The sequence below is a fragment of the Pieris napi genome, chromosome 10 (genome assembly GCF_905475465.1).
Source record: "Pieris napi chromosome 10, ilPieNapi1.2, whole genome shotgun sequence".
NCBI classification, from domain to species: domain Eukaryota; kingdom Metazoa; phylum Arthropoda; class Insecta; order Lepidoptera; family Pieridae; genus Pieris; species Pieris napi.
The window spans coordinates 8,285,171-8,307,744 of NC_062243.1; the positions used below are offsets into that span (position 1 = coordinate 8,285,171).

At 33.1% G+C, this 22,574-nt stretch overlaps 1 protein-coding gene across 1 annotated transcript in view; it reads left to right on the top strand.

Annotated features, from left to right (window-relative positions):
• The window catches only part of LOC125053023 (pikachurin), a 98,918-nt gene that overhangs the window by 39,971 nt on the left and 36,373 nt on the right, over window positions 1-22,574 (top strand). Inside the window, exons 3-4 of the mRNA XM_047654191.1 lie at window positions 15,775-15,891; window positions 21,686-22,011. Of these exons, the coding sequence (XP_047510147.1) occupies window positions 15,775-15,891; window positions 21,686-22,011 (443 nt within the window). The remainder of the gene's footprint in view (window positions 1-15,774; window positions 15,892-21,685; window positions 22,012-22,574) is intronic.

Genomic DNA, 22,574 nt, shown 5'->3' on the forward strand with positions numbered 1-22,574 from the left:
AAGATAGGATTATATGATGATGATGGCGCGTACATTATCGTCTATTCGTCTAATCTGTGACTGTTTTCTGTCAAGTGTCTGAGGTATAAAAATTTATATTTTTAATTATCCATTTTTATAAATTATTGATTATTTACGAGTTATTTTACTTCATTCAGCTAAAAAGCCACGATTGATACAGATTACTATTAATAACACTTTATTTTTCATCCTGTGAAATAGCAAATTGCAAATATGATTTGAATTTATTTTTGTCTAGTTCTTCCTTTTCTGTGCATTCTAAAGTGTACAGCTAGACATATTGCTAGGCCTTTACATTGTCACATTAAAAAAAAAAACCAGACGAAATTAATTAGTGAATACGATCAAGTAAACTAATAAATCAAATCAAAATATCATTTAATCATGTAGGTAGCTTTACTATGGACGTAAGGTAAAAATACATTAGGGCTTCAAATTTACAATTACTGGCATTTCTGAAGTTAAGGGCGTAGAACGGAAGAGAAGAACTGGTGATAAACTCGCCATCTCTCTAAATCGCCATGTTTTTTTTAAATATGTGTGTATAAAGCACCTGCTCACATACACACATACACCATGCTCCTTATCACATGTTAAAGTAGTTAATTATTGATAATAAAAAAAATAATGAATAAATATATAACGTTTCACCTCTATCAGCAAGGCGCGGCGGAGCATGCACTTACATTACTGTAGGAACAACACGCAAACACGTAGTATCAAGGTGAATAACCTAACCTAACCTGAAATAAATGTATTTCTACGTATATTCATGGTAATACAAACAAAATCTAAATAGTTGTTAAAACTTCTTTTAATTACTAAAACTCTGTATAAATTTCAATTATAGAGTGGAAATTGGGATATATTGTAAAAGTTCGAGCGCAAACTGTGAACCTTTTTATTTTTCACTCGAACTCTTTTAATTAAAGTTACTAGTGCGAAACAAAATATGTTTCATTATTGGTTATTAAATTAAACTTTATTGAATTAATACTACAGATAATAAAACTGTGAAATAAATCAATTACCTTCCTGTAGAAATACCGACGCATTATTCTGACGTCGTCTGAAGATCTGTTAATTTGAATTTTTTTTATTATCTAGTCTTCAGCGCCTACCAATCCTAAACAAATATTCTATCGCCGGGTGTTAAACTTTGCTTTTCGGGTAGCAAACTTAGAAATGTAAATAGTACCGAGATACATATTCTGATATAATAGTCTATTATTAATTGTATAATCTTTACATAATGACGGAAATTCAGGTCATTTTACTTGATTAGACGATAAAGGAAGCTTCCAGGAATGGGTATATAATGTATTTAATGGCGCTATTTCTGTCACAAAAATAGCTGTAACAAAATTATATGGGGTTATTAAAAGTGTCAGCCTCCATAAAAATGTTTATGTCCTAACCTGTATTGAAAATGTGTCTCTTAAATTGTTTTCTTACATATATTACAATTTAATCGGTGTATCATTGGCATACTCAAAATGAGGTTTGACAAATAAAAACACTGGTTAATATGGCCTTCATACACGAAATTATTAATTTATTTAGGAATGGAACCTAATTATATACCTAGTTTAAGTTACGAATCGATCACAAACAACGAAATACTAAACATTCAAAATTTAATGTAGCCAAGCGATAGCCTTTAAATTAATAAATCCGAATTAAAACTTAATTATAAGCATTTTATAAATGGTTTTTATTCGGTAAAACTAAAGTAATCTGTTTTATCACAGCGTTAACACAATTTCGTGGAATGAGTTGAATAATTAATTGATTTTAAAAAGTATGGCGGTATTAAAATAGTAATCGTTTTTACAAGTCAGTCGACAAACATTTGTGTTAATCGGGTGAATACATTTTAAGTAGTGCTTACAAACTATTTACATAATGTTTAGCATAATCTACATTCTGAAAGGATTATAAGTCTATTATCTACGCTTATAAACCGAAGGCTATGTATTTTACTGAGGGAGTGAGAATATGAAACGAAAAACGAAACTATGGCACGTTCGTTTGGTAGTGATAAGTCAAGCGACTGTCGTGATGACTACACGCAGTGATGCCAACATGGGGGTTTCCCTCCCAAATTTAGAGGAAAACAAGATGTCCAGGGTTTAGGCGGTAGGTACATATATTTAAGGGATTTTTTTATTCAATATGTTTTTGCTTTTCCTGTAAAAAACGTACGATTCTATACAATTTATAGTAAACTAACAAACTGAACCATATATAAACTCTAATTGCTGTAACTGAAATATCCTAAAGCTGTAAGATAGAAATAAGAGCTATTGAATACTACATAAAAGTATTTTAATGAATATTTTAAATTACCTCTCAAATAATGTTAACATAACACAATAATAATCATAAATGTTATCAAACATAACAAGGTAATTGTTTGATAACATTTTCTATTTCATGAAATAGCTTTATTTAAACCGCCGATCTAATTAAATTTAAGTATTTAAATATATATAATTTATTAAAAAATAACACAAAACCCACATACCACATACGAATTTGCATGTACTCACGGGTTTAAAACCCAGCAGAACTATTCAAAGTATTACCTGCCTCTTGGTCGTGAATAATTAATTTTATAAATGTTTAATGGATTCAGCTCCAGAAAATTTGTGCAAACGCGTTTTCTAAACCGTGCATAAATTATGAAAACAGCTGTGATATTTAAATTTGAGACTTTGAAGTAGATTTATTTGGAAAACTAGCTTTTGGTATTCTAAAGTCATTGGGCAAAATGTATGCGGAAGTCTAGGTAGAGTTATTTATTTATTTACTGCATTTGACGACTCATTGGTGAACTGAATGCGAATCCATGGGTCCCGGGTTCGATCCCCGGCTGAGACGAACATCGATGTGATGAGCATTTGGTGTTCTGCTTAGGTCTTGGGTGTTTAAATATGTATTTATATGTCTATCTATCTATAATATGTATATATATCCGTTGCCTAGTATCCATAACACAAGCTTCACCAGCTAAGCATGGGATTAGGTCAATTGGTGTGAATTGTCTTTAAAAAAAGAAAAAAAAAAAAAGATGCCAAACAATAATTATAATAAATATGCTAAATTCCTATCTCTAAAACATAGCTTTATATCCCGAACATAGGGCAGACTTTTCTATTTCTAATAATTTTTTCTGATGCCTCTTTAATTATCTAGTTTGCATGTTCGGAACGTCCTTTACCCATACATTGAACTCTGAAAAAACACATTTTGTTTTGAATAAAAACATCACGATCCTAGTGATCGTAAGTCCTAGTCGTAATGCTCCTAATGTTATAAAATATATTTTGTTATGTCTTTTTAAGTAACCAAGGAAATTTAACCACGAAGGCCAATTAAACGACATATAACCAAAGACGTATTGAATTTCTTGGATTTTTATAATATCTTAAAAAAAAATTATCGTATTGAAATCTATAAAGAAACGTTTATATTAAAGTCAGATCTATCAGTCACCCTAAACGGAATGCCGGAACGGAATTACAAATGTAGAAGTAGCTAATAAATACCAGTTATTAAAAACATTAATGCAAATCATTGTAAAAAAACTGTAAAAAGATAAGGGTTTTCTTTATTTATGAAGCTGGTCACTCTCACATCTTAAAAACATGATAACTTTATTAGTGAACAACAATCAAACACCGTCCCAATGACTATAAAATCGCAATGGCTGCGTTTAATTCGAAAGGACACCTCCGCTCGGTAAATGAAAATCGTTTCCTAAACTATTTGCTTTATTTTATTAAAAACGATGCCATTCGATATTATAAATGCAATTTTTTTATCAGTATAACGAATTTTACTTTACGCATTGTCTAATTTTATTTATCTTTTATTTAAATATGGATTCCTATTTAAAAAAACGTGTGTGTACTTTGGCGTAGCAAGATAAAAATCTTTTCAAAAATGTTATTCTATGTTTGTAGAAAAAACGACACTCACAATAGAAAAAACTAAAATGTTGAATATAGCTAACTTCAGGGTGTCTTCAGGGTTTTTTGTCACAGTGTGGCGCGCATCGTAAAAATTTACTCTCATAATTTTTCCCTAACGCGCTAAAAGAAGTATAACTTAATAAATATATTGATATAAAATTAATTTTACCAGATAAGCACGTGTTAAGGCATTATTATAATTTCAGTTAAATTTAAATATCCGACGTCATATCACTCGTGTCTCCTATACGCGTTTTGAAAGAGAAGTAAGAAGAATTTTTAAAATTAAAAGAATTAAAATTCTATTAATAATACATTTAATTAAATAATTTATATTATTGATTAAATGTATTATAAATATTTTTAGTGTAATCCTCCTGGCAGAAAGGGAAAATGTGTTGTTTCTCTGTAAGAAGATTCAGTTCACAAAAAGTACTTGAATGAAAAGAATTTAGCTACCAATTATATTAAGGGATACGTGCAACAATAAATATATATTATTAAAAATAGGAATACACAAAATATTGTACACGTAAAACTAAGATTTCTTAGCATTAATTACATATAGTATGTTAATATGATTGTTGATCACTTAAGCCCGTATATGCTAAGCCGATTATAGCTAAGAAGCTTGTGGGAACGATGCGGAAATAACGGTGCTTCCTTATAAGTCTATATAAAACATTATATTTATTATTGCTATTGATAAAGTAATGACATGCATTTAAAATTTTAAAAATGTAATTAGTATGTGCATAGTATAAACGCGTAAAGGACAATAATTTTAACAATATTAGATGATACTAGAAGATCCAGTTCGTGAAGATTTTAGCCAAAGAGCTACGTCACTATCATAATAAAAATTTATTTTTATATCACGATCCGATTACCCTATAAATATGCTAAAAAATATGAGTAAGTAAAACGCTTTTAGATAGTATGAAAAATAATGATATTGGGAATTTGTATAAAACATGGCTTTAAAAGCGTTATGGAGTAAAATAATTTGAAAATAAGCATAATTTTTCAAAAAAGTTCATAAAGATATTGAGTTTTATTCAGCCACGGATCTAAACATGGTCACAGATTAGTTGAAACCATGATGTCCTAATCCTAATACAGTAATGGAGTTTAATCTTTCTCAGACTTCTCTTGGTCATAATATAATATGTTTGTAATTTAAGAATGATATGTACCATGTAAAAACCTGAAGTTTGTTTAGATATTTATAAGGATGGTAGGTACGTCATATGGCCCGGCGCGACGCCATCTTATCTAGATAAGCGATTTGGCAGGTTCTTGAAAGTATGAGTGTTTAATTTATCTGAATTGTATTGTCTTTTATTGACATAACTTTTACACATTTAAAGAAAAACACACACACAGAAAAACACCGGATTGAAGTTATGTATTATTATAAATTTACAATTATTTTACATAATCACGGTGACCACGCATGATGTAAAGCACGCGTAACGTCGGAAAAATTTAAAATTATGTAAAATAATTGTAAATTTATAATAATACATAACTTCAATCCGGTAAAAAGTGTTTTTCTTTATCTGAATTGGTTTTAAAAATACCTCATTATAAACCAATAAACCAGTGGCACTACAGGACCGTACAACTAGCATAACAAATTAACAAACGAGGACACCAAAATACAATAGCTCTAAACCGGTTGAACTATAATATCTATACGTATATACTCTATATTGCAACAACTGCGAACTTTAGTTGGAAATCTGTGCACATTTGTTCGTACATAAATCAATAAGCGAGACAGATTTATGGCCCGACTATTCCTTACTGAAAACCTACCTGTTTATATTCAGTATTGTTTAAAGTGAAAAGGTATATTAGGGTCAATTCACACTTGTATCGAGGCCGTAATTCAGAACTTATATATATATCTAGGCTTCTTATAATAGCCGTTGCTCTCCGACATAATGATAATCGTCGCAAAATGAATAAAAGGATTTGTATGAGAAGAAAGACATCGCTAACCTGCCAAAATGTAGAGGGTGCCAAGTGATTAAGCAATATTAATTATCACACACTGATTTTAGTGCAAAATTCGACCACAGCACTTTGCAAATTATTTCCTTATTTGCGACCAACGCTAAGTAGGATTTCGATGAACTTAAATCTAGAACCTTACGCTTTAATGTGCCAACTAATTGAGGGTAAATGATAAGGTTTTAAAAATAAGGCGAGCAAATGACAAGACAGTAATAATCTTTGTAGGTATTTAAGTCAATAATTAACATTAGATATACGATATTCTCGTACCTCGCTCTGCTCCTGTATACAGGGCGTCCCAAAGTACCTTAATGATTGAGGACATGAAGGGAAAGTACCTTAAATATCGTAGATAGGGTATTTTACTGAAAGAAGACTATGTTATTTTTAAAAGTTAGTAATTCTGCATTCAAAGATTTTCTAAAAAATACTTGTCTCGTCTGGGAATCAATTTATGATGCTAATCGAAAGAATGGCCAAAAACTAATAACTCTTCTAAAGTAACATAGTATTTTAAAAGCAAGGAACAGCGTGAAATTAATCTTTTTATGAATGTAATGATTTGAATTTAGCTAAATGAAAAAGTAGGTTAAATCTTGTTGCAGCTTATGATGGGATAAAATCCACACAAGAGACGGATTGACGTGACGTTTTCTTTTTATGTAATAGGAGGTAAATGGGCAGGAGGCTCACCTGATGTTAAATGATACCGCCCCGCCCATGGACACTCACGTTGCCAGAAGGAAAGTCGTGAGTCGGGAAGGAAGGACGTTACGAAAGGCGTGGTTGACGTTCGGAAGTGGACCGGCGTCGCATCCGCCGATTAACTGTTTAGTAGTACTAGTAGTTTAGTATTAGTAATAATAAACAATTAGTTAGTAGTACTAGATACTGGCAGTTCAAGTAGTTAACAGCCAACCTTTGGTCATAAAGATACCTGAAGAAAACGTGTGTTTAAAGTGATAAATATAGCTTGGATTTGTTTTAAAATAATTAGTACGGCCTATATACAAACATAATATATAGGTCTCAGGTTATCAAGTTACTTAGACATATTTTAGCTTGGAGCTAGATAATTCTATCCCTGTTAACTAATTCTATTGTTTGAATATTTGCCTTAATGTACCCCAATTTGTGTTTCACCCTTTTACAAATTAATCAGGTCAGCTAAGTAATTGTTAATAACGTTGGAAAACGATAGAGCTATTTCAGTTTTTAGTGATATAATTTCTCGCTTTGCAACGCAAAATATTTTTATTATACAGTTTATTACGTACGTAAACTGTTGCTCTTTATATGCAAATTTAAAACGGCGGTTTATTTTTTTTTTATTTTTCGTGATTGAAACATAATTTACAAATTAGCCTAAATCAAGACTAATGAGACCCTTCTAACTAAAAAGCTAAACTATATGTGTTGGTGTGTGTAGAGTCGACGCTTAGCACTCTCGACTGTATTTTACTCTCACAAGTCCTGCGATCTTTATTATTATTTATTAAGACAACGTTAATTTTTCTTTTATAGTAAATAAAAAAATCAATTAGCATATAACTCACTTTAACTGAGTTTTTCTTATAGCAATAAAAATCATTGATTTGTTACTTACAGTGAAAGTAAAACAAGATTTTTCTAATATTATTCAGATTTAGTATTTGGCTTGTATATTTGGTCTCGCTGAAACTAAAACTGAGGAAATAATCAAATTTTCCGAAAGAAAATTGCAAGAATATGTATTTTTAATGTACTAACTGCTATTTAACAAAGATACAAATCTCTGTATTGTGTGACTGATTATATTTATGTTTATTTTTATACTAGTAAGACAGTTATCCTGCGCTTTACGTTGAAGATAAGATAGTCACGGCTGCCTTAACATACTTTTTTTTTTCTTAACGTAAACAGCGCGATGTACATCGTATTTACCCGAAGAAACGCGGGTTGACAGTTTCATTCCTTGATAGAGCAAGACAAAGCGAATCTTTATTCTAAATTTAACGTATAAGTTACATATAAAAACTATTTAATTTTAATTATGCAAAACGTACGAGGTAGTTCTCGAGAAGTGTACCGCGCGGACAATCATAACTTTTTGTTTGTGAACAAACTTCATTACTCCAAACTAGTAGACAGTCCAAACAGCAACTCCACTTACACAGACACTGTTTCATTAGTATAACTCGCAAATATTTTAATTATATTACATTATGATTTAAGTTTTATAGATTGTATAATTATAATGTAGGTATTACTATTATACTCTTGTTAGAAAATATTTATAAGATTATCAATTTAAACGTATGATACTTTACAATTAGTTAAGTGTTTTGTAACATTAATATATCCAAAATGAAAGGGACGAATATTCAAGAATGTATGAGATTATTTAAAAAAAACAGCTATCACTACATTAGCACAAGGTAAATAATCTTGGCCTCGAAAGTTTTTTGATAATATTTATTTCATAGACACGTAGGTGATCAGCCTTTCTGCACATGTTCTCGACGAGTGTTTAATGCAAATATAGACAGAAAGTTCATTCGTGCATAGCCAGATATCGAACCTACGACCTCAGGGATGATAGTTGCACGCTGAAGCCCCTAACCAGGATTATCAAGAGGCATAATGTAAATTTTGTATGAAAATTCAATTTACGCTATAAATATATGAAATAAAGTGACTTTTAATTTATTTACTAAATAAAAATAAAATAAAAATGTTACTACCTAAAGTATATTTCAAAATTTAGCTTATAGTATGTACCTAATCTATATTGAAACTGCTACGAAAACGTAAACCAATACTGCTAGATATTAGCCACATACAATATAACTTTCATTCGAAGCGAAGGCTTATCTATTCGAAATTCGAATCATACCTGAAGTTGTAGCTACAGCTACGCCGTAGCTCTCATAAAATCAATCGTAGAACCGTTGCCGTACACTGTTTGTAGCCGACCGCTACTTTTATTACTATTGCTGTGAAGAAATAATATTGAAGCCATTAAGTTATGAATTTCTTAGCAATTTTAATAAGATTTTTTAAAATACTTATATAACTCACCTAAAATGTAGATTTAATCGTCAATTTGCCATTTTATATTTTATTTAGACCATAAGGATTAAGGAAACACATACGTTTATTTAACTAGGGGTTAGCTTTACTTTTTTATACTTAGACTTATTCATGAACCCGGAGTCACCTCGGAAACAATTTGGATCTTAATTGTTTTTATCTTTAATGTCAAGTCTGTCAAGCCTGAGGTACTTACGATGATTGCTTGTTTCAAAGGACTCACATCTCAAATTTCGCTTTTAAATAAATAAGCAAAAGTCACTTGTAATGCCGACGGAAGCGCTGTAAGTCAACAGTTTCTTTGTTGACGACATTAAACTCTACAAAACGTCTAAGAAGCCTTTTACATTTTTTACGTTGTTCTCTGACGCGAACTTTTACTTTTGATGTCCCATTACGTGGGTAACACTGAAAATGTTTAGAATTGGCCAGTTAGAAACATTGCTAATGAAAACTTTTTGAATTTAAATTTTAGAACTCTTTGCTAACCTAATGTAGTATATTGCATTCATTTGTTTTTTGTGATTTGGCGGCAAATCTAAAACTTGTAACACGTGAAAATGAACCTAACGCGACAAAATTTTCGGTCAATGATTTATTATGACTTTCGTTATTGGCTTACTCAACAACAAAGCTATGATAGGCTGCGATTAGCATTTCTTAATGATGCGCCATCTCGTACCACTATTTACAATTGGTTTTACGAGTTTAAGCGTGGACGTAGCAATCTCAATGATGATCCGCGTGAGGGACATCCTTTAACAGCGACTACTGAAGTGAACATCAGTGCTGTGCGACGCATGATAGAGGAAGATAAGAGAGTGACCTATCAGCAGATACGGGCATGCCTAGGCATTGGTATGAGTCAAGTTCGAAAAATATTACACGAACATTTAGGCGTCAGGAAGCGTTGTACCAGATGGATTCCCCCATACTACCAACGACCAGAAATACCGTCGCATGGACTGGTGTCGCCAAATGATAGATAAGTTCAACAGCGGTGACTCAAATGCTGTATTTGACATCGTCACAGGCGATAAAAGCTGGATATATTGCTAGGAACCCAAAACTAAAGATAACATTCGGGGTATTCGCTTTACGAGCCCTGAAGATGCGGTGAAAGCGTACGAAAATGGCGTAGAAGAATGGGCCCTTTGCTTTTCTCAGTGGTTCCATCGAATGCGACGATGATGAGTAGAGAGTAACGGAGATTAATTCGAAAATTAATAAAAGTATAGGCAACTTTCTACATTAAGCCGTTTTTCATTTTCTAAACATTTTCAGTGTTACCTAGGTAACTATGCGGTTTACCATAGAGTTTAAAATAAATACATGAATAGGTTTCAAGGTTACGCAGGTATACATGTTAAAAAATTAAAACGAACGCAAACGTTCACCCCTTTAACTTCAGATATAAATCGAATTTACTGAACCTAAGGCGCGTCTAGTATCATCCAATTAGTGATACACTGAATAGGCCTATAATGAAATCAGCTCGCTCAATGAATCAAGTAACACGCTTAGTCTGACATAACGATATTGATCAAACGAATTTCAAAACAAAAACACTCTCGGTAGGGCTTGCTTAGAATCCAGGCGGCTCTAAATTATTATTATCGTAGCTGTCAAGTCAAGTCAAAATAACTTTACTCATATAGGGAAACAAGTACACTTATTAACGTCAGGAAAGAAGTTAAATTAATTGTAAATTTACATTTGCTACCAGTTCGCAAGTTAAGGGCGTAGAGCGGGCAAGAAGAACTGTCAAGAAACTTTCCGCCACTTTTTTTAATCGCTAAGTTTTGAGTCATACAAATTGTTTGGTGTGGAGCAAATCAATCCCAAGGATTAGTATCATTTCAATATTCGTCAAATTTATAAAAAGCTTTATTGATTAATTTATGTTATTTGTCAACTTGATAACCACATCATAGTAATCTCTCTTGCTGGAACCGCTTGGAATGTCAATTTATGTAAATAATTATAGTCCGGTCAATTTAGACCAAAAAATGAGAGTGAAGTTACATAAAGTCCCAACAAGCTGAATTTCTGTGAAATTGTTCAAAACATAATTATAAACAATGTCTAGAAGTTCCCCATCATTCCCTACCTCATAGGTGGCGTGGACACGTGTGCATATTATGACGATAACAACTTTTATAACTTTTTGAATTGTTATATCTCAGAAACGGTGGCTCGTAAGAAAAAACAGTGTTAATACATTTTTTATAGATAATTTTATGATCTACAATTTTTGTCTGAGGTACTTTTATGATAAAACTTACCGTTTTGCTGAAAATCGCGAAAAACTCATTTTTTTGACCTTTGCCCCTGAATAAAATTTTTTCCTTACACGGGAATGATGGGGAACTTCTAGACATTGTTTATAATTATGTTTTGAACAATTTCACAAAAATTCAGCTTGTTGGGACTTTATGTAACTTCGAATGTCTAAATTGACCGGAGTATTAATAATATCTGAAAGTTATTTTACGTCCAGGTAAAATTTGCGATAAAATTTTAACGAGTTGATTACATTTCTCACTGTGCGTTTGAAGTTTAGTATAGATTTTCCTTGTGCGCATAAAACCCGCTACTTCTTCGGCGTGAGACCTATAGTAACCCAAAACCCCTAAAAGGGGGCATAGGGTTTTAAGTTTTATATTTAACTAGCAGACCGGCCAAGCGTTGCTGTGGCTAAGGTTTTAGTTATATTACATAGTACCAGTCATGAGGACCACCATGATTTTTTGATGGTAATGCCATTAAATTGTAGCTTATGTGAAACGTTGGTACTTTCAACACAGCGCCATCTTATAGAATTGTGACTATCAAATAATAAACAAATATTTTGAAAAAAAATAATATTCCGGGTATTCATTGAGATGTAAGCAAATTTGATTGAAATCGGTTCGGTAGTTTAGGAGTCCATAGCGGACAAACAACGTGACACGTAATTTATATATTTTAAGATATCGGTTATATCAAAGCAAAACTTCTCTTAAACAACTTTAAAGATTAATGGTTAACAATTATAACTCAAAGTTGTAAATTAACTAATTAATATGTCAGCACATATTAATTAGTCCTAATCGCTTGATTAATGTTAGATGAGTTTGCCTCAACTGAGGCCTGTATAAGCTATAATATATGCCATATTAAACAGGATCCGCCTAATAAATAGCTTTTAGCGTACATTATTTATATCAAATGATAAATATAGTTATATATATAGTTATACATATAGATAAGGCACTACCCACAGGACATTGCTTTGCCCGTGAATTTAGATTGTATTTAATGGTGGAAGCTCTTGGATGGCAGGTAATTGGTTGGTATTTGCAATAATTACAGACTTCTGATGACGTTATAGGCGCGCGCGAGCATCATATAATTTTTTTTTTAAAGACAATTCACACCAATTGACCTAGTCCCATGCTAAGCTGGTGAAGCTTGTGTTATGGGTACTAGGCAACGGATATACATACATATTATAGATAGATAGACATATAAATACATATTTGAACACCCAAGACCTAAGCACAACACCAAATGCTCATTACATCGATGTTCGTCTCAGCCGGGGATCGAACCCAGGACCTATGGATTCGTAGTCAGGGGTACTAACCACTAGACCAATGAGTCGTCAAATAATAAAAGTTTTTAGGCGGCAGTACGAATAAAAAAGAAATTTCTTAAGGTTTTAACACTTATAGTGAAATGAGCACAGAAAAAAAAGTTAAAAACTACATTAAAGGAAATAAGAATAGAAAAAGCGTAAAGAAAACAATGAATGAATTATAAAATAGAAGGGTTAAATCGTATTCGCGTGCACAGATTCTGCGTTTTTGGTAGTTAATTTTGCACAGTCCGCGGACCGCGCTGCGACGTGCTGCAGGCCACCAACCGCGCCCGTGTCGTCACACGTAGCGTTAAAATCACCGACGCGGTGGAAAAGAGGAGTGGTATTATTGTTCGCCTCAACGTTATCTAATCCTAATGTAGTTTGATATATATTGCGCTAATATAGCAAACTTGTGTGAAAACTCAGTATTGATATTGTCGATGAAAATATAAAATAATCATCATGATTTGTAATATGTTGCTGAGGTTAACAATTAAATAATAAAACCTTAACATCACCCTTAAAAACAGTTCACAGGAATAAGTTTAAAAAAGGGCGCGTTGACACATGTTTATTTTCAAATTCTAAAAAATTGTGTATGAGATTCATTAGTACAAACTTAAATGTACCCCAAATTTGTCATACGAAATTAGTCCCTAAATTAACACAAGAGAAATCGTCCTTTCTCATACGTAATCCTAACATGTGAAGATAAATACTAGCTAAAATATTCAAAGGAAGGCACAGACTGATTGCTTTGTGCTTCGTAATTAGGGCGCCGAAACGCCTAACTTGTTTACTAACGTAAATTGTAGGCCCGAATTGCCTTATTATAATTGCAATTTGTATAGTGTATTTTACCTATTAAATGAGAATGTATAGTTGTTGGCTGTATTGTGCATCGGAAATCATATCATTACCAAGGTGGTGATGATAAATCGGATATCATTACCATGATTTCCGATGTTTTATTATGCCGGAAATGACATACAAGGGTTTGGTATATTAAATCTAATAGTAGGTTAATAATTATATATTTATGAACAGTGTGAACTTATTTTTTTATCCAAGTAGCCAAAAAATGTATTTCCTATTCTTTGTTCTTAGTGTCTCAGTGTAATTTTTTTCGCGATCATTTTTTTTATGGAAGAAGAAACGGGCAGGAGGCTCACCTGATGTTAAGGTATATCACCGCCCATGAACACACTCAATACCAGAGGTATCGCGAGTGTGTTGCTGAATTATCATAGCTACTTTCCCAGCTATAATGATATCCTGGTAAAATTAATGTGGTGGTTTTCCGTTGGCTACCACATCCTAGCAATATGACTGACGACTACATGCTTGATAAGCAACCACTCATTCAGTCGTTCCTACGCAGCTGCCCGTATTTAAAGTCGTATAATGCATATTTATTGGCGGCACTGATGTCGCAGCGTTTTCACTGGATATTTGTGGTATTTCCTGGAAGAGCCTTTCCTAAGGGCTCCTCACTACACCCTCTAACGCGGCCGGTATGTGATCGTGGACTGCATGAAGCTAACCGCTGTTACGGTCGTTCCGATACATGTGGACCGCCGCTAAAGTGTAGTTCACACCTAAGCCGACCCTTATTCTTTGGTTCCTATATATGTCATATATTTAAGTGTCAAGGCATAAGAAGCATTCCCGTGCGAAAAGCGTTTACTAAAATATCATTAAACATGAAAGTTTAATTGTACAACCCGTGTCTCCATGACAGCTCTATTATACAGAACGAAGACGAATATTCCTGTCTAATAGTTGTGGAACTGTTTAAACCAACCTAGACACGTAAACGACATTTATTTGAAGACCTACTATGCATATTATGGAAACGTGATATATATACTTTAAGTTAGCGCTTTATTGTTGAATATTATGTGTAGATAAGACCGATAGGTGTTTTTATTAAGGAATAAAATAATGATATAATATGATAAGACTTTGATTAGATTTTTATATTCGAGTATAAGAAAAACATTAGGGGACCCAATTAGCTCGAATGTTGTGAAATGTGCACTAAAGGGAATAAGCATATCTTGAAGTTGGAATGGAAAAAAGTTAAAAAAATAGAAGGAAAGTTAATCAACATTTTATTACAAATATGAGAAGAAACAAATTTGAAAAGGGAAAAGTGAATTTAACGGCATTAAACATTCCGAAGCGGAACTAATTTTAAAATCTCGAACGTCGAAATCAATGAAAATTTTCTTGTTCCGACTATAACCTTGGTGAGTGCAAAAACATAGAATTAATGTTCGACAATTCTCGTTTACGATCGTTTATCATAGCTTTAGGTCGTGCACCTTTTTGTAGCTTTTGGCACGAATGCTACCGACTGTTTTTTTGTATAATCGCTGATACAGTCAATACGGGTATTTTATCGATGTTGTGTCGAAATCTTTATTTGATGTCTATTTTAAAATACTGTTTTTATTTGAGTTTTGTGGTGAATGTTTATGTATTTTGCTATTATTTTTAAAGACCAATATCAATCATGTATTATTTTTTCTGTGGTTCTTCGCATTGTGTCGTAGGCCGTAGCCTCAGTCTGTCGAAGTCCACAGGACAGGCTGGACAGGCCTTTCCCTAGATTTCCAAAATGGGGCGTACATAAATTACGCGAGGTGTTTAAGGGGTGGAGGGGTCGAGTCAAATCTCATTTAATCTTACGTTGGAGAGAGGGGGGGGGGGGGTCTCGGCAAATATCACGCAATTTTTTTCTGATTGAAAATAAAAATTAGGAAAGGCTTACCCTAAAGGCCATCTCTTGAAAAATCTCACGTGAGATTGGGGGTTGGGGGTTGAATAAAATCTCACCAGGGGGGGAGGGAGGTACAGAAAATAAAAAAAACAAACCTCACGTAATTTATGGACGCCCCCAAAGGATATGTTCCCTGGATTTACCTAGCACCTTCCGTCCACCTATTGCGAGGTCCTCCTACACTTCCGACTTATACTCGGCCTTCATTCTAGGAAAGTCCTGTCCTAATGGCCATCTGTTGTGGAACGAGGCTAAGTATTTTATTGTTACAGGAAGGTGCGGCGAGGGCAGCCCATGCGAGCAACTGTGCAGCGAGTTACACGACGGCACCTACGAATGCGGGTGTGGTCCCGGCTACGTGCTACAAGTAGACGGCTACGGCTGTTTAGGTAAAATACCAGTATCTTCAGAAATACTTTGAAAGAAAAAAAAATTTATGGCACACACACATATATAAAAGAAATACAAACACAATCACTTTAATCAATAAACCTTTGCAAAACCAGCTATCGTAGATAACATTGTATGAAACATTATAGATATTAGCTAGGACTCGTCACGTTTTTATATGTATATGATAAGCGTTAGTTGGTCACGCCTCTCCAAAAGTATTTAGTTAATTAGTAGATATTAAACTCTTATATATACCAATGACATTGAAGAAAAATTGTTTATTTTTACACTTTTACTTTTTACCTTATAATCGTCAAACTCTGTCTTGATATGCCAGATATGTTATTTAAAAAAAATCAGTGGCGCTACAACCTCTTTAGGTCTTGGCCTCAGATTTCTGAATCTGTTTCATGATAATTTTTAAATCTAATAGGCAAGTAGGTGATCAGCCTCCAGTGCCTGACACACGCCATGTCGGTTTCCTCACGAATTTTTCATTCCGTTCGAGCAAATGTTAATTGCGCACATAGAAAGAAAGTCCATTGGTGCTCAGCCGGGGATCGAAACTATGACCTCAGGGATGAGAGTCGCACGCTGAAGCCACTAGGCCAACACTGCTCACGTTAGAGCTCTCGCGAGATGTGTTACTGCAACTAAAAACATAACAAAAGACGCTCGCCATTTTCCATATTTGCAAAAACATCTTGAAAATGAAAGATGCTAGTTAACGACATGACTGGTCATTAATCACAGCCACACGTTATTAATCACAGACATTTTTCCAATACTCAAACATGAGCTCGTGTTCTGATTGTGATTCTGAGTTTAACGAGGGCCTAATTTTTAATTGTTAGGTATTGGGTTCGATTATCGCTAACAAAAATGTTTGAGCGCCACAAAAGGATATCCTACGGCTTATAGAAAATATTTTTTGATAAAATATACGTAGAAATGTATATGTCTCTTCCATTTGTAATAAATAGAACTTCAGTGATTTTTTACTATCGAGCAAATCAGTATTTTTCAGGCTGTGGTGCATTTTTATGAGTTCCTAGCGTAGAAATACGTAAAAAGTTTAATGAACCCAGTAAATTTGACCTTTTTTATATACAGATTAGCAGAATTTTGGAAATAAATAAATCCTATGTTACTCACGGATTGTTGTTTTCTGGATTTGAAATCGTTTCATTTATTTTGATTTAAATCTCCTAACAAAACACTAAAATAAAAATTCTCTAAATAATATTAACAAAGACTCAATTAAATTAAATTAAGAAAGACATTTGTGTCACTGATTGATTCTTTTCGTTAAAGATAAACACAAATCACGTTCGACATTAAAGAACTACTTACTCAACAAAAAATCCAATATCACAAAATATTATGAGAATACAAGAAATATCAAACCGACAGTAAGCCTAAGCAATATTGCAAAAATGCAATTTCACTCGCATTGAAGAATATTCTGCATAAATAGTGAATTCTCAGCGCTTTATCGATAGTGTTTAATGCATTGGAGCTTAGGGATAAACGCGTATTTCGTTTAGCTCTTGGAGGCTTGATCTCTTGGCATTTTGGCCAATGGATCTTCAAAAATCGCTCACATTTACGGCTTGTTTATGAACATAGCAAATGTTTCATAATAATTTAAATTTCGAAAACGTGTCCCGACACTTTGTAAGTGTATACTATTTTTGCTATAAAATTAACTTTAGAGGTATGAACCCTGAATAACTATTATATAGGTTGAGCATAATTCGTTCATTTCTACGGCTAGTTAATAAAGCCAAAAGCCAATAATATACGAATATATTTGGAAAACGTTCGGACACTTTTCGCAGGGGATGTCATTTTTTTTTGACTCCATATTTTTAAATGCCTGAATATGTTGCAAAATCTAATGAAAAATTAATAAGGCAAAATATTTCTACCAACCGACCGACCAATCTAGGCCGCAATAAAAACGCAAAAATGTGCCAAGAAGTGTCGAGGCTAATTTCTTTTAAAACAATGTAAATACAAAATGCCTGTAAGCCCAGTTAAAAGTGCTAACGAATCCGCGTCTTGACTGCCATTCTGACGATAATAGTACTTGAATTCGTCGCTGCAAACGTCGAGAACGTGAACGTGCTGATTGTATGCACTCGGCTTAAGTCGATGGCTGCATTGCGATTATGAAGTGAATTTTGTCGGTTTTATACAGTTTAATGCGTTTTCAGCTAATGTTTGGAGCAATTGCGGGCTTGATACAAACTGCCGTACAATAGCGTATAATCACGCTAAAAAGTTATAATGTTAGGTTCTGTTTCGGCGATGTTACCGATTGGCATTTGTTTTATTAATGACAGAATTATATAAAAGTCGTTACACAGATCTTAATAATAGGACGTATAGCTAGAAAAACTTTATCTTCATTACAATAGGTTAGAAAATACAATAAAACCTCTTATGATTTCATAGCTTATACACTTTATAACAAAGCGAATGTTGTTTAATTTTGGTAATGGCAGTCAAATGAATAAAATAGAATATAAATATGAATTTTATTTATTTTTATCTATACCATATTAAATCAAAAACATTTGAAGTAATAATACTTAAGTAGGTACTTACGTGGGTGTCAAGGTGACACGTAAATATTATTACTTAATGTCTGAGAAGCTACAATCCTTAGCTTTCCTAACATATTCAACAACACGTTCTTTGATCTTTTGCGAGCTTACGTAAATGTTTAGAAATAAAACGTTGCAAAAATTCATGTAGCCTTTTAGGGATGAAAGAGCGATTATTGTTATATTAAAAGGCTTTGAACAAATATTAATTTAATACTTATGATTTTTACTTTCAAAACTTGGGTCATCGACCCTAGAAATGAGAAAGTATTATTATTTATTGACAGGAAAAAGAAAATTGCATACTTCTAGTTATACGCTACTTTTTACGCTTTCACGCTTAAACCGTAAAATCGATTATGTGTTTCAGTTTGATGAGTTTAGTATAGAAATCTAATATATAAAATTCTCGTGTCGCGGTGTTTGTGGTTAAACTCCTCCAAAACGGCTCGACCGATTCTCATGAAATTTTGTGTGCATATTGGGTATGTCTGAGAATCGGACATCTATTTTTCATCCCCCTAAATGTTAAGGGTAGTCCACCCCTAAATATTTTTTTTATTTTTAGATATTTTTTTTCTGTTTTTATGATACAGCATAAAAAAATACATACAACCCCTAACTTTCACCCCTCTGCGATCAACCCCTATTTTTTTATTATAAACGATATACATGGCAAAACGACGTTTGCCCGGTCAGCAAGTATACTATAATATTTTTTGTATGCAAAAGTTTAAAGGCTATATTCTCAAAGTATTTATTTATTTATTTACACTTTGTTGCATTATGATATAAAATTTTACAAAATTACAAGTAAAGGAAAGGCAACTGGCGGCCTTATCGCTTTCGAGCGATCTCTTCCAGGCAACCACTGTGAGAAAAGAAAAAAAAAGAAAATGTATTAAATTACATGAGGTAGACAAAAAGTGCAAAAATACATGTATTACATATACTTGTAAAGAAAAAGAAACTAAACAGGAACAAAAAAAACAAACTTAACTTATAAAGGATACATTAAAAAAAACCAAATTATACTAATAATAATAAAAAGTGCACATGAATCATTTTAATTTAATTTAAGATCAGTCTCACGTCGGTTAGTTAGTATTATTAAAGTTAGGGATACGATGTGGACAGTTAATGTTTGTACAGAAGAAATTTAAAACGTAAACAGAAAATACAAACACTTCAATATTCGTTAGGACGTTCATTAAAAGGTTTTTTGTAATTAGACTACCATAATGTAGTATGGAATGAATTGCAACCACTGAACTACGCGTGTGAAGTATTTCAACTTAATGCTAATACGAGTACGCGTTGCTGCTTACATTTATAGCTTACTGACTTTAAGTTGGGCGACAGTTTTCAAACAAAATGTATGCGCTGGAACTTTGTTTAAAGATAACTTCCTTAAGGCTTTGCTGTTTCGCTGCAATTTATTTCTAAAACATAGCTTTAAAGACCTAGGCTTTCTAATTTCCTTCCTATCCGCACTAAAACTATGTTAGCGCAGTCTCTTCTGCTTCCTATTCTCGATTATGCGGACTCATGCTCCTCTGATTTGAACGAAGAGCTACTTGACAAGATCGAACGCCTGCAGAATTTCCGCATACGGTTCATATTTGGTCTTAGAAAATATGACCATGTGCTACTGTGCATTCCGCAGGCAGCTGGGGTGGCTACCTATTCGATTCAGACGTCACGCTCATCTTCTTCAACTTCTATACTCAATTCTTTTCAATCCCCCCCCCCAAACCCCTTCTTATCTCAAATATCAGTTCAAATTCTTAGGTCCTTCTAACTATATGTTACTTCTAATAGATGTTTATTGGAAATTCCATCTCACACTTCATCCTTCTTAGGCAATTCATTCACGATCTCCGTCATTAAGTTGTGGAATACGCTGCCCGACTCCGTACGATTGGCTACCTCTCTGTCATCTTTTAAAACTCTTCTGTATAATCATTTCTTAACCTTATCCTATCCTGATCAATCGTGACTTGTATAAATCTTATGTTTCCTTTTACATCACTATTTGCTGTCCATGTATTTGTAAGATTAGCTTTTAAGTTTTTAGTCTGTTGTTAATATTTTTTTATTTTTTTTATTACTTTAGATTAAGGTAGTACCTTGTATATATATATATATATATATTTAATATAACATTTGGTTCTGCACTTCTCGCACGCATCATGTTTCATTTTTTTTCTTCTTTTTTTTTAGTTTTTCTCTTTAACTAGGGTTGCCTGGAAGAGATCGCTTATTAGCGATAAGGCCGCCCGTTGCATCATTTTATATTGTAAAATTTTTACAATATAAAATGTAATATATATATATTACAATTTTTTTGTATTGTGTTTCATTCTTTGTTTTCTGCAACGAAGTGTAAATAAATAAATAAATAAAGACACTCAAAATGCACAATGTTTAAATCACTCGATTTCCTTCAGATCGCTTCGTAATGAGACCAACTAAACCATTTTACAATCTATGTCTCTTAAGCAGGGAATACACACAAACAAAAATGCAAATGAATTGAGAACGTTCATAAATGAAACGTGTTCAATGCATTAAATAAAAGTAAATAAGAGAGTTTACTTGACTATGATCTCAGTGTGTAATCGGTTCGTAAGAATTTGTCATTTAAGCCTGAATTAAAAAAAGGTCTTTTTACATTTGTTCACTGGTTCTTAATTTAACATTAAAGCAAATGAAACCACTAATATAAAACCAATCAGTGGTAGTTGTTTTTTTATCAGATTTACGACATCTTTCCCTTCATTATTTACTGTAACTTCACGTCACATGGTGTTTTTGCCAAAACCAGGGTTTGGGAAGTACTATAGAAGTTTGTTAGTTTACTACAGTCAGGGGTACTAACCACTAGACCTGTCTGCGAATCATTGGGTTCCGGGTTCGATCCCCGGTTGAGACGAACATCGATGTGATGAGCATTTGGTGTTGTGCTTAGGTCTTGGGTGTTTAAATATGTATTTATATGTCTATCTATCTATAATATGTATGTACATCCGCTGCCTAGTACCCATAACACAAGCTTCTCCAGCTTAGCATGGGACTCGGTCAATTGGTGTGAATTGTCTTTAAAAAAAAAAGTTTTTTCTCGATACCATATAAAAAAGATAAAGATTCTTCCCCTAAACATAAATTTTTTTTACAGAAATCAACTCCACAAAGGCCACTGAGGCGCCTGTGAAAGAAGGTGTCCTCTACCAAAAGGACGTCTCCTTCTCTGCGGAGCTAGAAGTTGCCCCGTCCACTAGATTTAGTAATAATATTAAACGTATCGATACCACACTTCAACCTAGTAAAGAGGAGAAGAGAGAAAACTATTCATTCACAGGAGAGAAGAGTAAAGAACTAGACGGCCTTAAGAGTTTGATAGAAGATGGCGTTAGCAAAGCAGACTTGAATATCATATCAGATGGGGCAAGTGATATTGATAAGATGAAAGTTACTACTCTGGGACCGAGCTTGGAACAGAAAGTAAGTCTTTATTAATGACTAACGTAAATTAAAATAAAGATAAATGGATATTATAATAGGAATAGTCATTAATATTAACAATGGTGACCTTATTCCTATAGCCTTTTAAAAATAGGATTTTTAGTTTCGTAACTAAGCCGAAGTTCTTCTAAGAGAGAGATACCTAATCTGCTATAGCTGATATGTATTTATTTGTGTGTGAGGAAAATAAAATTATGTCTGAAAATGTCTCGAATTCCCTTCCTCTTGTTACTCTAGGCAACTGCAACAACAAGTTTACATAGACGTTTTATCCAGAACTAGAACCATATATATATGTACCTGGATATATGTATCTTGCAATAACCTAAGTCATAGAAAGCCCGCGCTGTAATTACTGTTAAATCCATTAAAATTCCCACATGATGCACACGTCGAAATCTAACGAATCAATGAGCAAGCAAATATGTCGCGAACATACGACGATTAATTAGTAATATTTAAAATTTTGATACTAAATTCATTACATCAAAATGTTTCTTTCGAAAATGAAGAACCCAAAATGCGTCAACTTAGGTGACAGA